The 17,500-nt window shown below is 39.5% G+C and overlaps 1 protein-coding gene across 8 annotated transcripts in view; it reads left to right on the plus strand.

Annotated features, from left to right (window-relative positions):
• Window positions 1-17,500, plus strand: part of LOC138000699 (neuronal acetylcholine receptor subunit alpha-7-like) — a 39,297-nt gene that overhangs the window by 14,748 nt on the left and 7,049 nt on the right. For 2 of the 8 annotated variants that reach the window (XM_068847297.1, XM_068847296.1), the window contains exons 2-8: window positions 3,222-3,307; window positions 4,045-4,106; window positions 5,192-5,331; window positions 10,563-10,607; window positions 14,094-14,203; window positions 15,532-15,756; window positions 16,262-16,535. In XM_068847297.1, the coding sequence (XP_068703398.1) occupies window positions 5,224-5,331; window positions 10,563-10,607; window positions 14,094-14,203; window positions 15,532-15,756; window positions 16,262-16,535 (762 nt within the window). In that variant the 5' untranslated portion in view covers window positions 3,222-3,307; window positions 4,045-4,106; window positions 5,192-5,223. Of the gene's footprint in view, window positions 1-3,011; window positions 3,087-3,221; window positions 3,308-3,925; window positions 4,107-5,191; window positions 5,332-10,562; window positions 10,608-14,093; window positions 14,204-14,303; window positions 14,541-15,531; window positions 15,757-16,261; window positions 16,536-17,500 lie in introns of those variants that run through there. The other 6 variants (XM_068847299.1, XM_068847293.1, XM_068847294.1 and 3 more) reach the window with 6 other exon arrangements.

Genomic DNA, 17,500 nt, shown 5'->3' on the forward strand with positions numbered 1-17,500 from the left:
AAAAATGGTATAATTTCCCATTTTTAACGGATTTTTACCCTAAAAAGGTCACCTAGAATTTTCTGGAGCCTTTTTTCTGGCTGAAATTTTCGAAAAGGCAAGTTCTGATCCCTATATGAATGAATGGATGAATGATTTGTTTATTTCAACCTCTCGCAGTCAAGACTGAATTACAGGTTGTGGTCAAGAACAGCTGCGTATATAATAAACATAATTATTACAATTTGTACTATGCTTATATAAAATATATCGAATTTTGATTAATTACTGAATACATATTACGAATATTTATTAGTGACGAAATTCCTAAATGGAATTGTATTGTATGGGACTTTCGCCTCACTTTTATGTCGCAGATTATATGGCTTATCCAGCCTCACAGCACAGTTATGTTTTATAATATTATAACGTGGGTTATTGGGTTGGATGCTGTCAATGAACCTACGACAAGCATCGGCTCCTCGGGAAACCATTGTAGTTAAATTGGATGTTTTTAGCGCAACATCATGGGAAGATTCAGGGTATATGATCGACAATCTATAGCGCGCGTTGGATATGAGATGGTAAATAGCCAACGAGGCGCGTAGCGCCGAGTTGGCTATAACCACTCTCATATCCAACAAGCGCGAATGGAATAATTGTTTTATTAAATTCCTTAAACTCCAAAAGTTTGGAAGTACGAAATACGAGCGTAAAAAGAGAGAAAATCCTAGCGAAATCGAAAAAAGTTGATGAAGATGCGATGTTGTGAAATACCTCGTGGTCAGACAGACGCAGGCTAATCACAAAAACATTTCTTACCTTTCCGCGTATCTCTAAGCTTCGAAATTGATCCAAACCACAAAAACGTTTTTCTTTTGCTTTATACCGAAAGAAATTTCGCTTTCTGGCATAAAAATTTTTAGTTTAGCAACGCTCAGCGCAATCATTTCACGTATATTTCAAGGTATATGAGCTGATAACCGAGATTGAGTGAACCAATCACAGCACGAGAATTGCATTATCCGAGGTTGAGAATTTAATAAATATATACACTAATTTGATAGTGTTGGTGTTGAAAATTCTATGGAGCTTGTGGTCCCTTGGGAAGTGCTTCTTAACGAGTCGTATGAAAAGCTTTCCGATGTTAGTTTGGACCAACACTATCAAATTAAGTTATTGTTGCACTATCAACATGGCAAACATTATTAAACAACACAATTGTCGCATCCTGAGCGCCTTCCCCACTGAGCAATCAAGAATGTGCAATTGCAGGGTTAAAAGTGAATGCCCTATGGACGGAAAATGCCTAACTAAATGCATTGTATACAAAGCGGAAGTAGAGGCTAACAACGGTAAGCGCGTCTACTACGGAGCCTCGGAAGGAGAATTCAAGACCCGATATAATAACCATACCAAGTCCTTTAGGTCAAGGAGATACTGCAACGAGTCTAAACTTTCCAAATATATATGGAAACTGAAGGACAACAACACAAATTTCATCCTCAAGTGGAGCATCGCATCATTCGCATCACCGTACAAGTGCGGCACCAGAAAGTGTGACCTTTGCCTATCTGAAAAAGTCGCCATTGTTAGAGTTGACCCAAAGTTCCTGCTAAACAAAAGAACTGAATTAGTATCTAAATGTCGTCATAGAAATAAGTTCCTACTGCATAATGTGAAGTAATGAGCTTCCACTTTAGGGAATTCTATAGATACCGAGTAATGCGCATTAATTAAGATCTTTGTAGCCTGAAGATTGTGTCAAGAACATGAAGCTCTGAGTCGCTACTGTGTCTCTTGCTTGTTTTATTTTATATAATTTGCGCTCTGCAAAAGTATTGATCCCTCTTCCACGTCGCTGAACTCCTAATATTCAAGTATATATATATATATATATATATATATATATATATATATATATATATATATAGCTTGAATATCTGTAATGGTTGACCAAACGATAAACTCCCAACAGAAGGATCCAAAAGGATGCACGTTGTCTCCTCAGTTAGTATTTAAAGTTGCATATAAACTGGAGAGGAAGACAAAACTTATCAGGTTGTCCTGATAGTGTAGTGGTCATCACACCCGACCAGTGATCAGGGGGACGTGGGTTCAAATCCCGCTCAGGGTAATTACAGTTTTCCCCAGAAGTTGTCCAGTGTTGAGTTTCCTGTAACTTTCTCTCAATTTCTCCTCAACTTGGACTGTGAATCCATTTGCGATCCTCCTGGGGGTGATACGTTGTTGGCTCAAGGGATCTACTTAACTGTCTCTTTACATTAATTACCCTTGTCCGCCTGTGAATCACTTGTTGATCCAGCGTTATCACATAGAAAAACGGGCCCTTAGGGAGTCCCACGGAAATGCCACACATTAAATGATTAATCAGCCATGTTGCCAGCATGGTTGTCCTGATAGTGTAGTGGTCATCACACCCGACTAGTGATCAGGGGACGTGGGTTCAAATCCCGCTCAGGGCAATTACAGTTTTCCCCTGAAGTTGTCCAGTGTTGAGTTTCCTGTAGACTGTATACGTAAATTTGAACTAGGTCAAAAACATTTATTTGCTACTCCGAGTTTCATGCTTCTCACGAAGCAATCATCAGGCAATCATCAGGCAGTTGCCTGATGATTGCTTCGTGAGAAGCATGAAACTCGGAGTAGCAAATAAATGTTTTTGACCTAGTTCAAGTCTACGTATCTATTCAAAGCTCTGGTAAACCCATTGAGCACTTTTAGCTGATGATCAATTTATCACGTCATTTCATTTCAGCTAGACTTTCAGCTAGCAAATCCGAACAAAGGAAAATTTTTTTAGGGGATTCACAGCCTTCTATCTACCGTTTAAATACTGAAATACTTTTAACGATGCTATGTCTAAGTGGTTTTGAACTATATTCTCGTCGGGTGCCCCTGAAGAAGGCGTGTTTGGCCAGCCCAAAGATATTACATCTACGTTGTATCGGCTCTTCCTCAAAGTATTTTGTTTCTCAATTTGTAATTACGCCAATCCGGACCAAGCCAGTTTGATCCACCGTACACCGACAGGATTATTGTCCACGGTCGCTTGCTTGAAAACTCTGACGTCGGACTGGTTTGAGGTGAGCCGGCTTAATTTAAAAGAGAGAGGTGACTTTTTCTTCCTTTTTATGTGAAGTGTACGGTTTATTTACCTGTAACTGAGAGACCATGTCTCAAACTTAACCGGTGTTTTAGAAAACTCCATTTTTTTGCAGACCTTTGCCAGACAATCAACCGATCACGGGAAGAAACTGCACACGTGATGAAACGCCGGAACTCTGTGCCCTCCTCTTTGCGAATCGTATGTGAGGTCTTAATTAACGTCCCAAATGGTTTATGAGTTTTTGAAGAACGGTTGTGAGAACGGGGCCTAGGGTTTATGGTCCTTATACAAGAAGACTTAGATGATGAAGGAGTTATGAAAGCCCAATAAAAAAACGGACGTTATGAGACAATTTGCTAAGGGAAAAAAAACAAAACAAAAACAAATCATCGAAGTCAAAGAAGACACCAAAAAACTAGATTTTTTTCATCCTTTTAGCGACTGCTGAAGTTGCTTGCTATTTGCAAGATCTTTCCCTTCGTGAAAAATAAATTAACCTTAGCTGAGTTGACTCATTGTAGATAGCCATTTAACGACAAATCTCAGCTTGGCTCTCAATTTTATTGCAAGTTCTGCTTCTGCAATTCCAGCATAAGACAAAAAATGCCCGCTACGATGACCCTTCGTTTTCAAAATTGAACTGATGCCTAGAAGTAGTGGTACCTGATCATTCTGAGTCTAAAAGATGGGGACTCATTTTTATGCAGAATGCTCAAACTCGCCACCTGTTTTGTGGCTAAGGACGTCAGTTGGCGACAAAGACGTTGACAATTGTTTTTGCAAGTATAATTCATGACTTCCTCAATCGCTTCGAAAGAAGTCAATCTCAAAGTGAATGTGGGATAAAAATGACGCTGTTGGTTGTATTCCTGATTTTTTCGTCCGTTTTCCAAGGTAATAAGTTTTAAATTACTGACCATTACTTTAACCTGTAGTTTAACCTGTAGTTGAGGCCACAAAACTAAGCTAAAAGCAGAAGAGCTCCATCCATGACCAGGTAATGTGCATACAGCCATTTACAAACCTTTTACTGTTACCTCGCACAAATACCTCCGATAATAAAAGTGGATTATTATGCATTCACATGATTTAAATTTTAACTCCAACCTGACTAATTTTGGTGTTCGCGTTCGGTTGGTTTAGAATAATATTTGCAAAAGGAAAATTTTCACCATTCGTTATGATTTGCTCTGGTGCCGTTGTTTCATGGAAGTTTTTTGACGTTTTGCTCATGGGCAAGCCATATAGAAAACTCTTTTGCCATGGTCTTGTCCTTTACTGAAGTTATAACAATACATCAGTGTGCCTCAATGATGCTAATACTTTGTTTAAACCGGTAAAGAGGAAAGCAGAGGGACAACGTCACAAAAATCTTCATTCTCATCAGCAATCCCGGAGTCTGTTTTTGTCATTCAAAACTGTTTACATCGATTCTCGGTATCAAGGTTGCAGTAGCAAAGGGCCAATGATATTCCTTTTATCCTGGCCATAAATTTAACACATGTCCTATCGCCCTATCGACCTCATCACCCGTGATTTGGGTACGTATATCCCGCAACATTGCTAAATCCTAGCTATCATCATGCACACTATATTGAGAACGGGTAACTTTAGTCATAAGGGTGTGGGCAGTTTTGAAGGGAAAGGAGCTTACTTATACTATCCTAAACTTGACTGGAAAAAAAGCCATTTCTAATGACTATATCACCACTCCTGACGAAGAAACGAAGATCATGGCTGTGCACAGGCAACCCACAAATGATACCAGCGAAAGCGGAACATCACTACTGGAGAGATCCTTGGGTGAACGTCACAGTCGCTATTTTTATAAGATTTTCTTTTTTATGATTATTTGGCAATGATCATTGATGACTTTTCCTCCATTAGAGCATATTGAAGGGAATATATGCCATGACTATTGTATCAATTTAAAGAGCCTCGACTCAAAGGCTAACGTGCCATAACAGTTTAAGAAGATTAATGAAAATCATATAAAATAATCATATTAAAATAAAATTTCTTTGCTTTCATCGTTCTTTAAAAGATTACCTCTAAGTATTTGTCTCTCTCCTTCTTGTATAGAATATTATGCCAGTCGTGTGGAAGAGAGATTAATGAACACAATCCTTAATGATTACAACAAGAGAGCGCGCCCGGTGCAAAAGGAAACAGATGTGGTTAACATATTACTTGATATTGTGTTGAAACAAGTGATGAAAGTGGTAAGTGTGCATAAAGTACTATAGCATGGGAGGGTAGCCCTTTTACAGCCATTTAAGGTTCTTATACTTGACAATCGACGTCAGAAACAGTGCTTCTGACACAACAGCTTTCTTCATTGGGATCTGTCTTTGGCCATTTGCTTAGCCTCGCACCAGGTTCCGACAGGTTCAAGTCCCCTTTTTAACTTTTATCGCTAGACAGTAGTTGAAGTGCGGGGTAATGAATACGAGATCGAGGCACTTTCCTGTTTCACATCCTTCCATTTGAAACAAGAAAGTGCCTCTATCTCTCATTCATTATCCCGCAATTCAACTACTGTGCAGATTCATGGCATTTCTGTACTAAAAACACCACTGCAAAGCTACAAAAAGGTTAACGAGTGTGCCCTCCGCCTTATTGTGAACTACTTGACAAAATAGGCTTACCATCACTTATGAATGAAAGCCTCGCACTGGAAATAGTCTGCCCGGTCTTTAAAGCTTTATACAGTGATCATGCACCAAAGAGTATCAAAGATCTGATCGAACATAGAAACAGTAATTACGACCTGAGAGGTAACGATATTTAAAATCTGCCAAAGTCCAACACTACAACTTATGGCGCCAAAACTATGGAACTTAATACCTGACTCATATAGAACAATTCGATCTTTCAAGGTTTTTAAAAATACTATTAGAAAATTAGACTTGTCAGGTTTGACATGATCGTCAATCCTTACTTTGTATTATTAATTAGTCTTAGCTTAATCTCATATTAGGAGTAAGTTTTATCTAGTCTTATGTAAATAGATTTTAAATCTTAAGTTTTATTCTTATGTTATCTTAGTTATTCGGTTTAAGGTATCATCTCAATTTTAGTTCTTTTTAATTTTACTTTCTGTGTTATACCTGCAAACTAGCAGTGAGATTGTCCTCACAAAAGCTAAGTGTATATACACAATAAACTTGACTTGACCCCCAACGGCCTGCCTCTTTCTCCTTCCCCTTTTCGGTCTGTTTCCAATTAATTCATTACTTGTTCGGCAATCCGATCCCTTTTCATCCGACCTATGTGCAGGCAAATCATCATAATTATTCTCGCCTTTCATGGTTAGTTGCTCAGTTCACCTTTCTCGGTTCTACTTAGGATTTCGGCATTTAACAAGTGCTCCTGTATTTTTACTGAAAGGAATCTTCTTTTCCATAATTTTGTCATTCGCTACGCTACACTATGCAAGAAGACCTACTTAGGCGAAACAGGGAGAAGATTGAAGGACCGCTTTCGCCAACACCTACGAATTGTAGAAAAAATAGGGACGCAACGCGTACATGACGTAAGCCACTAGGTAGAAGAGGAGGTGCTGAAAACAAGGGTGTTGAGCTATGCTTAATTAATATCGCAAAATTTGAGAGCGATACTGGATTTGCATATGGGTCGTCTGAGGTATAGTCTTTGGAAAGAGGATGAAAAACTGTGTAATACGTCCCTCTACGATTCTTGATTTTATTTTATTTACTTGTTTCTTGCTGATGTTGTTTCAAATCACCAATTGACCTTTTCAGCATTAGCAAAACCATCTTGGATTTCGCGTTTGGCACAATCCATGAGCTTGTTAGCCTAGATAGACCACAAGGCATCAGGACTCAAGATGGCGTAGCTATCGTGAAAAGGTCAATTCACTGACTAATGTATAAGTCAGTAACACATTGTTTTCCTGCATTTGATCCAAACACAGATTCATTACCTTGATTGAAGTCTGCACAAACTGTAGAGTAGGATCAACTAATTTGTTAAAATTGATAGAACCTTGATGCTTGTTCACATCACTCCCTTGGCTAATATCTGCACTAACTGCTTTTGCTCGATCAAAACATCGTTTAACATTCTCTTAAGAACAGTGAGTGAATATTGTAGCACGCAATTTTAGTTAACCATACTATCACTTCATTCATTTTAATGTTGGTAAATTGAATACACTGAGGTAAAAATATGTCATTCATACCAATTCTGGCTCCATACTGTTCATTTGTCACACCCATTTAAGTTGCTGCTGTTTAATTTTCCTACTGCGCAATACTAAATAACAGTATTGGAGTACGAAATTATCAATAAACTGCAATGCTAGCGTCACCGGAAACAAAATGGCTCTTGACATAATTTTGAGTGTAATTAAAATAAAAATACAGTTTGTAGACTAAACTATTATTTGACACACTGTTTTGCAATGGCGAGTTCACAGCAAGCACTGTAATTCAATTTAGGTTTCGTTGGTTCTCTTCACCATCTCTTTAGCTTAATACACGCTAAATAGATCGATTCACCGATCAATAGTTCACGTCGATTGCTGTCTGTATTGCCACAGATCACCTACAATGCACTGAACACCGTAAGAACTTTATAGTTCAAAATTTTACTAAGTAAACGTCGGAGTCAAGTGAAATGTAAAACGTTGTACTTCAATGATGCTAAGCGATTAAGACCAGTTATTTATGTTACAACATCCGTGGCTTCAGATGTCCATATCTCACGTTTAAAGCATGTTAGCCCCACACATTTTCAAGGGCTCTGCGCCCACGTGATTCTAGCTTGTTTACGATACCACAGGCGCCCCAAGCTCAGTGTGAGCATGGCCGACAAAAATATAAGGATACTAAGGTTGTCAACGGTTATAATAGGGAGCTTACGAAATGAGGACGACGACGGCTACGAGGACTTCATTTCGCGTTATTCATATCGCTACGAGACTATTTCATGTCGTTTCGCGTTAAAAATGTGTAGTAACTGTTGAGGAATTAAATTGGTATAAGTGGGTTGGAAGCGTAGAGAGAGAACTGAAAATTCCTCGTCATGTGCTAACGTCCTCCACAGAACCTTGAATTTGGTCATTTCACGTCTTCATTTAGGAGATGACGGCAAAGAAATGCACCAAAATGTAAAACGCACGTGCGGAGCGTGCAGAACCATTGTTTTTGCTCACTAAACCTATTGTTTTCTAGAGTCGTCGTTACTGTCGGCGTCGTCGTTTCGTAAGCTCACTATTAATAACCGTTGACAACCACGAAATTGTGAAATGGCTCAAATCGTGCCGGAGCTGGAAAATAACGACACAGGAAGGATGCTATCCATGATGGCAATAAGTTTAGGCTTTTTAATTGACATTTTTTACATATAATTTTCTTCTTAAGCTTTTTATCGGGATTCTCATACAAATCCTTATATTTTTGTCGGCCATGCTCACACTGAGCTTGGGGCACCTGTGACGATACAGCATGCATCGCGACTTTCTTAAAAGCTATCGAAACGATGTTACCAATTTTCACAACTTTATCAGCGGCTTTATCAGTCGCTAGGTTAAGCTATCATGACGGCAATAGCATCATTAAATTAAGTATAAAAAAATCTTTATTCACTAATAAATTTGACGAGATTACGAAAAGTTTAAAGATTTTACTCGGAACTTTTGGCTCCTGATCCCCAACACTTGTGATGCTTTTTTATTCCAAGGGTCATATCTAAGGTTATCTCTTCATTTGTCCATCTCCAACAAATTTGCAAGGAAGATTGAACTTCATGATAAACAAATTATTTCCAACAAATCGGAAACCAACTGAGATGTCAACAATATTTTGCCAAACATTGGACGCGATCACAGCTCTTTATATGTGCCTGACGGATGAAACGCGTATCAGTAACCAAAATAACGGGCTTTTTAATGATGCACACTAGACAATTCATAGCAAAAAGAGCAAGTAGTGAATGACAGTAAAGACTATCGATAAAAGATTTTGTATTAATTATTGTAGCGGCACATTCGCATGCCGTGGCAGCCACAAAGCACAATCTTGTTTGTAATACTCGCAAGAACATAAACATGCCTTGTGCAATGGGGATACAGAACAGCCTTCGTACCTCCACAAAATAAAGTTGCGTGTAACAAAAATAATAACAACAAAAAACTGAAATCGCTTATCCTTCTTATCGAATTTTGTTAGAAACAGCGCGTCACCCAAGCCAAAATCAACGGAGCAAAACGTTCCAATGCACGCAAAGTTGACCATTTGTGGGTTTGTAGCACTTATATATACTGTTTAAGCCTAAGCTCTTGTTCAAGAATGGTTAGCTTTTATAAAATGTTTGTTTTTCTTCATTTTTCTTAAGTGTGATGTAAGCCACCCGTCATGTAATTTTCATGAAATTTTGAGGAAACAAGTCGTGGGTGACGCGCTGTCCCTAATGGCATGTCTTCTTATCCAGATACAGTAACCATCTCTTTGATAGCCTCGAAGTCGATGGATTGCATCGTAAAGTAATCGCGATCAATCGCCTTTGTCCGATAATCTGTCGCCTTTTGACGGGTTTAATGTCACGTGACTGAACATTGGGACAGGACATCCAGTTTGAGTTATAACAATGTGGTAAGCCATTGAATGGCTTACCACAGACAGAAAACGACAAAGACGCATCAAAACCAGTTGACTCTCACCACAACATGACAAGTTGCGGCCTATCCTTACACCACGGGAACACAGAAACCCGCAAGAATCTGGAACAACAATTCATCTTTCAACTCTATCGTCACGGAATCAATGAACGCCACTCATGGCATTAATTTATTCACAAATTCATGTTACCATATTTCCACCAATTGCAAAGCTCCTCCACACCCTTATAAAAACCTTTAACACCAACATCCAAAGGTCAGCTTTTCAAATCGTTCACGGTGGTAATTTAACCTTCATAAACACGTTTGATAAAACCAAATTTTCATGTTAATTCGAAGTAAGCGACATGACAGCAGTCACCTAGTATTCAGGGAAAATGTGACAGTCATGATATGGCCACAGTTGTAGCTGTGAAATGAAACACACGTTGAGGTATATGGCCAGTCAATGTTTTTTTGAAGACAAGTCAGATTTACCTGACGTTTAATTACCATTATCCAACCGAAAATTGAACAGTTATTTAACAATGCCTGGTGGGATTGTAGACAACTGTGGACCTGATCGATCGATGCTGGGATATTTACTTTGATTTTTAAAATTTGTACAAAGAAGATGTTTCAGAAGTGGGATTCGAACGTCTCTATGGGTGGAGACTGCCACCTAAAAGCAGCGCGTTAGACAACTCAGCTACTCTAATTTTCATGTAACATATTTATTTATTTGATAGTTTATCGAGTGGAGTGTCCCCTACCCCAACAACTGCGCCTCGAAACCATATAAGATGTTTGCTATGGTCTGTTTACTTTTAGGATGAAAAAGAAGAAGTGATCGCCACAAATGTATGGGTAAGGCAGGTAACATGATTCCATTGTTTCGCCGTAAACGATAGCATCTTTGTCCTCTATTTCTCGCAACATCAGGCATTGTTCTATTGTTCTTGACTAGTTTGTTTTCCAATTTCTCATGGCTAAAGGTTGGCAAGTCTTTTAAAGATTTTGTCCAACCTCTGCTATTGCTGTGCAAAGATTCAACATCGAGGATGTCCCCGGCTTCTTCTTGTCTCTTGTTAGAATTGCCGTTTGATTCGTTAATCGCCTCGTTTTTTTCGCAAAAACAATATCAGGCATGTGCCTCAAAGCTTCGATGTCGTCTAGGCAGGAGTTTTCAGCAGAACTATGGTTTCGCCCTCCAATTCATCACTTGCAAACGCCATCATGAAGTATGCGTGACTACTAAGACCACAATTCTATACTCACTAACATCCGGTTGACGTCATAAGGGGTAAGGCCTATTGGAAAAGAGATGTGTCTGGTAGGGTTATTAGTCTGTTTTTGAAATCGATGGTCTTAAGATTAATTTAATTAATATTTACGCGCCTACTAATCCGACTGAAAAGAAAGTGTTTTTTGATAATTTGCACGAATATTTTTTGCCTTCGGACGCCGTTATTATTGCTGGTGATTACAATTGCTGTGATCATCATCTTTACAAACTTGGTGGGAACGTTGTTCCTGCTAAATATCTTTCTGTTTTTTGTTCGACTTTTTCTTTGTCAGATATCTGGCGTAAGTTTCATCCAAGGTTGCGTTAATGCACCTGGTTTAATATAATTCTGATTTTTCTATCGGTTCCCGGCTTGATAAGCTTTTTGTTTCTCAGAGATTTATGTCTTCGGTTGCTTCCTGCAAAATTAAACCTTGCCCTTTTCCGATCATGATTTTGTTTATCTTTCGATCCAGTCCTCTGGGAATAATTCCCGTGGTCCGGGTATTTGGAAATTCAATAACCCGCTTTTGAATGACAGTGCGTTTTGTAAATATATTACAACCTGAGTCTAACCTGCATTGATGATCTTTCTGGTTGTCTGCAACGCTTTCCTTCAGTCAAGTCGTGGTGGGATTTCTTTAAGCCTTCTATTCGTTCACAAATTATATATTTTTCTCAAAACAAGCGCAGAGAGCTTTCGCACGAGCGCGTTCTTTTGGTTAATCGCATCATTGATCTTAAACTTAAGTTAACTTCTGGAGATTTGTCGGTTAGCTCGGAAATTTCCGAGCTCGAAAGTGAACTGAAGGCCCTCACCTTGAAAGAGTTGGATGGCACTAAGGTTCACTCCAGAGTTCAGTGACTTGAAGAGGGTGAAAGGCCTACTCGTTATTTCTTTAAATTTGAGCGTGAGCGCTTTGAGCGTAACATTCTTACTTTCATTCTAGATTCTAACGATGTAGAGGTTTTTACACGTAAAGAAATCGAGCGTGCGCACGTTCAGTTTTATTCAAGTCTCTTTTCTAATGGAACCTATTGATCTTCCTTCTCAACAACGTTGTTTAGATTCCGTGGAAAAATTCCTTTCTCCTTCTCAAAGCATCTCGTGCGAGGGTTTCCTGTCTAGCAAGGAGTTCTTGAACTCCGTTAGAAGCCTTAATACCGGGAAGTCACCCGCATCTGATGGGCTGTCGGGATTGAGGGGTTTCTCCATTCTGGAGCCAGAGGACTGCAGGCGCGTGTTTGCCTGTATGCTGATGACTCCACGGCGATCCTTAGAAATCTTTGATCCTTGACCAACCTTTTTGATTGCGTCAGCGTTTATGAAATTGGTTCTGGCGCCAAGCTTAGTTGTAGTAAAATTGAAGCAATGTAGTTGGGGACCTGGAGGTGTCGTTCTGATAAGCCCCTTGGCCTCACCTGGGTTAAAAAAATGAAGATCCTTGATGTCGTCTTCGGCACTATCCCTATCGAACACTTGAATTGGCAGCACAAGCTCGAGAAATTGGAGAAAACACTCATCTCTGGAAATCTAGGTCCTTATCCTTTCCTGGTAAGGCTCTTATTATAAATATGCCTTCCTTATTCAAGCTGGTTTACCTGACCAGAGTTCTCACTCTGCCAGCCTGGGTCACTGCACGTGTTAGTGCTTTGATTTGGCCCTTCCTCTCGGGTTCAAAGATGGAAACGGTCTGCCGCAATACCTTCTTTTTAAAACCTAAGGACGGTGGTATTAATGTCATTAGCCTCCGGCCTCCACTTAAATTCCCAGGCCTTACAACTGGCGGGGATGGCTTCTGTTCTTAATTGTCCTGAGGATTCTAGCTTTTTAATGCTTAAGTACTTTGTTTGGTCGTCGTTTATCTTGTCTACGTTTCGAGTGGCTTTCTCTGCGTGATAATTCCGCTCCTAGCGCTGTCTTCTCGATTCCTTTTTACGAGGTCTGTTTGGATACCTTGTCAAGGGTGGGTGACATCGTTCTAGTTTCTAAAGTTTGCTATAAGAAACTCTTGGCCGTTGAGTCATCCCCGCCAATCTTACATCGTCAGTGGTTATCTCAGGTTATCGGGCCATGGTTTTCTCTCGATGGTCACTGGTCTCTCGTCCGCGATTTGTTTACTGAGAATTTTAAGAAGGATGTTATTTGGTTGAATATCCTTCGTGGCGTCAAGGTGCGCGATTCTCTCATTAACTGCGGTGTTATGTCTTCTTTTCAGTGCGCCTCTTGTCCCCGACGTGAGACTATTAACCATTGCCTTTTAAACTGCCGCAGGGTCAAGAGAGTATGGTTGCATTTTGCGCCGGCCCTCTTCCTGGTGTTTGGTTCCCAGTTTGCTTAAGTCTTTTAACCGCTTTTTTCTTTCGCTGGCCCTCTGTTAGTGCCAAGAAGGCCCGCATTGCACACCTTTTGGTGAAATCCATTCTTTACGGCATTTGGATCTTTCGTAATATTATATTGCCACCTTTCAAAACGGCTGAGAAGTCCATCGAGCAATGATTTAAAACAGAGGGTATTCCTGGATTAATATTCCAAGGGCTTTTCTCAATCTCGCTTTCGCGATCTTTGGCTTCTGGACTGTTTTTGTGCCGTGGAGAATGGACTTCCCCGCATTATAATCTAGTTGTACATTTAAATCCTTGTAACCTTTTTGTCCGTGTGCTGATCGAGGTGTCCGCTATCAGGGGCTCTCCTTAGAGAATTTGCGCTGTTCATGGACTCTACCTTTAGGGCCCCGCGCTCTGGCGGCTAGATGCTTACTCCGGCTTTTGGCTAAAGCGGTTTTTCTGTGCTTCCTCTTCTTTAGTGGAGTGTGTTTGTAAATAGCTTGTTCTAGTTTTTATTGAAAATAAAGGCTGTCTTTCACGAAAAAAAAAAAAAAGTCCGAAACAGCTGTCTATGGCTGCTACTTGACCCGGTGAAATGGTTGGGCGCATGCATGATGTGGTGGCCACACCGGGTTGGTGTTTGTGACACTTGCTTTCTTTGTTGCACTCAGAATGTTTCTATACGTATTTTCACTGTATGGCAGTTTGTTGATCATCCAATGTCATCAACGTACTTTCTATTCTTGCAGTATTGGACTGATTCTCGTCTTTCATGGAATAAAACCGAGTATGATGGGATCTCGCAGGTGATCCTAAATCCAGACAAGGCTTGGTTGCCCGATGTTATGTTGCTAAATAGGTAAGGAATGTACCATTACCTTTGTTTAAAACTGCTAATAATGAAAAGCGTTTCATTTTTGACAGAATTGTTTTTTTTTTAGAAATTTAAGTGAACTCGAAGAAATGAAATGGGGAAAGTATTCTATTTTTTCTTACCGGCACGTAATACGCCGGAATGAGTATCGTCACGGGCCGGGTTTTTATACCTTATTTGTCATTTCGATCTGTTTCATGTTTTGGCAGCTTTATAGCAGAGTCACTATACAAGCAGGCGTGATTAAGAATAGTTGGCAGGTCGATATTTGGCATACACTTTCCAAGATTTCACTGAAGTGGGAAATCTTGTTCAATTTAAGGTGACGGAAAGTTTCAAGTGTTTTTCCTAACGTATCTGCCGGTAACTACTCGATCGTGGTGTTTAGGAGTTACAAAATAAAGCAAAAAATCTTTTTTTATGCACCAGTGTGGAAATAATAGGGAATTCAATACACTCGCTATGATTAGAGCATGGGGGTAACGTAACAGTGATTAAGTTTTGCGGTCGAAGTTTGCAAATAAAGGCGAGTTTAAGGTTAAAGTTTATTTCCATTATCGAAATGATTTATACGTTTGGCCGTAGTAGAACCTCTAATGCAAGGAAGTCTCCACGTTAGCTTAAAAATGCCAAATATTTATTTAACAGTAATTTTACTTGACAATCCTGGAAGTTCCTGTATCCAAACAGAGTGAACATCCATGATCTCAGAGGCTAAATTAGGTTCGTTACAAATTGTCATTTTCAAGACTATGACATAAGTATTTTTACGAAAATGTTGTTCAGACTGGTTTTGGAAACAAAATTATTCAATTGCTCATGAAAATTTTGAGTGACCAATCAGTAATATGATTCATCAAATAGTGGACATTACACAGACTGACATAGCCCACATAGCGGGGAATAGGTCCACTATAAAAGCTAAATGCCTAACCCCCGACTAATCCACATTGTTACGGAGCGGGATTACATTGACTTGTGCTCTTGTGCGCCATGTGTTGACAGAGAGATAGTTTTGCACATGAAGTTACATTCGTGAGTTACCTGTGCTTGCTCGTGGATTCATGTAAACCCTTTTTATCGTTGAGCAACACACTATGGGGGTCTTTATTCTCTGTTGCCACCACAACTAATTGTAATGTCGACCAAGGTTTACAAAGAGTTGCATAGATGATCATCTTTACATGTGAAAATAAGACCGTGAAAAACACAGGAATGTTTTTTATGTCATGCTGAAGAAGTACCTTTCATTTTTCTTGTCACAGTTTGTTAAACAACGATTTGCAACGATGACCTTTTAATTTCTTTCGTAGTGCAGAACGCATGACAGATGGGCGTGGTGCTGCTGCTCGCCTTGTTGTAAGCCACAATGGGAATGTTTCCTGGCTGAATCCAATGCTTTTTACGAGTTCGTGTGAAATTGACATCACGTATTTCCCGCTTGATGACCAAACTTGCCATTTGAAGTTTGCCTCCTGGTCTTACAGCAGTGAATTCCTGGATGTTCATCCCAAGCTTGATACGGCGGACTTAAGCACGTAAGGCTACCATGCTCTTTACCAGTTTTTTGCCTGATGACAGTATGAAAAAAGCAGTTTATGAGATCAGGATATAAGCCCGTGACTAAGTACGTAAGGAGTGCAGAGTTTTGAATGGAGGACGTCGATTACCGATGTCAATACTCGTGATCGAGCTTATTGCGGGTTCTTGATTCCACATGATGGAGGGTGATGAAGTGAGCGATGAACAATGTATTATCACAAGAGCACTCGGCTAAAAAAAGAAGCAAAAGCAACATAAAACCGAAATTTATGCATGGCTTGTTTGAGATTTTTGTATGCAAATTGAAAATCTTAAACCTTAAGCAAATCAAGATTATGCTAACCTGTTCCACCTCAATGTCTAATTTCGTTAAATTAAAGCAAATTAAATCCGTATTAAAATCCATTCTTCAACATCGACCATAGCAGCCTGGTGCTACATAAGGGAATGGGTCTTGATTATCAATCTTAGCTGCTGTACCTGATACTGATAACTTTACAGGTATGTGGAGAATGGAGAGTGGATTCTTCTCGGTGTGAAATCAAAACGCAACGTATTAACTTATGACTGCTGTGAGGGAACGTACCCGGATGTGACGTACCACCTTGAACTTCGCAGGCGCACTTTATTTTACATAATGAACTTTATTCTGCCTTGTGTGCTGATTGCTGTCCTGACTCTTCTCGTCTTTCTACTACCACCGGAGTCTGGTGAAAGAATGTCTTTTGGCGTTACTGTTTTGCTGTCCTTCACCATTCTTCTGTTGATGTTGATGGTAGGTATTACGTGCTGGATAAGGCACTGTCCCTCCCCACGCTGTATTCGACTGCCCCTTTAGTTCAATTAATGATCTTTTTAACTTTTTGTTTAAATATCCATAGTGTCTACGTCTGGAGTGGAATTCCCTCATAGAGTATACACGAGTTTTAGCGGGCGTTTGGTTTATACGCAAAAAAATTAGGCCGAGGCAGTTAGGCCCTGGTAACTAATGACGTCCAAGAAGTAGCTTGATCGCATCCGTTCAGAAAGAAATGTGCCAAAGTGTAAGAATAGAAGTCTTAGTAGTAGTAGTAGTAGTAGTAGTAGTAGTAGTAGTAGTAGTAGTAGTAGTAGTAGTAGTAGTAGTAATTTTATTTATTGTCGATAACGTGGGGAGTGGTCGTCCAGTCTCACGATCCAGGGGCTCACGTAAAAAACGCTCGCATATAAGTTACAACTCACTTACTACATAAAAAATAATAGAATAATATTAAGAAAAACCCTAATAGATAAAAGATTACAGCTTAAGATGAAATTTCGCCGAAAAGAATAAAAACAAACTACAAGATACAGTTCTTACATTGACATGCACTGTACTTTATATTTTTGTTAGTAGTCTAAATTGCTGGACAGAGTATGCAGATTTAGTAGACAACGGTAAAGTATAATTCCATACATGCACAATAATATAAGAAAACGAGTGTGCCTAAAAAGATTATTATAAGATGGTTGTAGAACGTTAGCTCCACTACCCCGTAGGTAGTAGTTAGTAACCCTAGGCATAACGAAATTCGAAATATAACTAGGGCCGTGCATCCGAAGACTTTGAAAAAACTATCAGAGATTGTTCAATGCGTCTTTGCTCTAATGAGCTCATTGAGGCGATGGAAAGACAGACGTCGTAAGTAACTGAAATTCCCAAGTTTAAAATAGTTCTTAAAGCATAGTGATACAAGTTCATTGTTTGTTGAAAATCTAGAA

Source organism: Montipora foliosa, chromosome 4 (genome assembly GCF_036669935.1).
Source record: "Montipora foliosa isolate CH-2021 chromosome 4, ASM3666993v2, whole genome shotgun sequence".
NCBI classification, from domain to species: Eukaryota; Metazoa; Cnidaria; class Anthozoa; order Scleractinia; family Acroporidae; genus Montipora; species Montipora foliosa.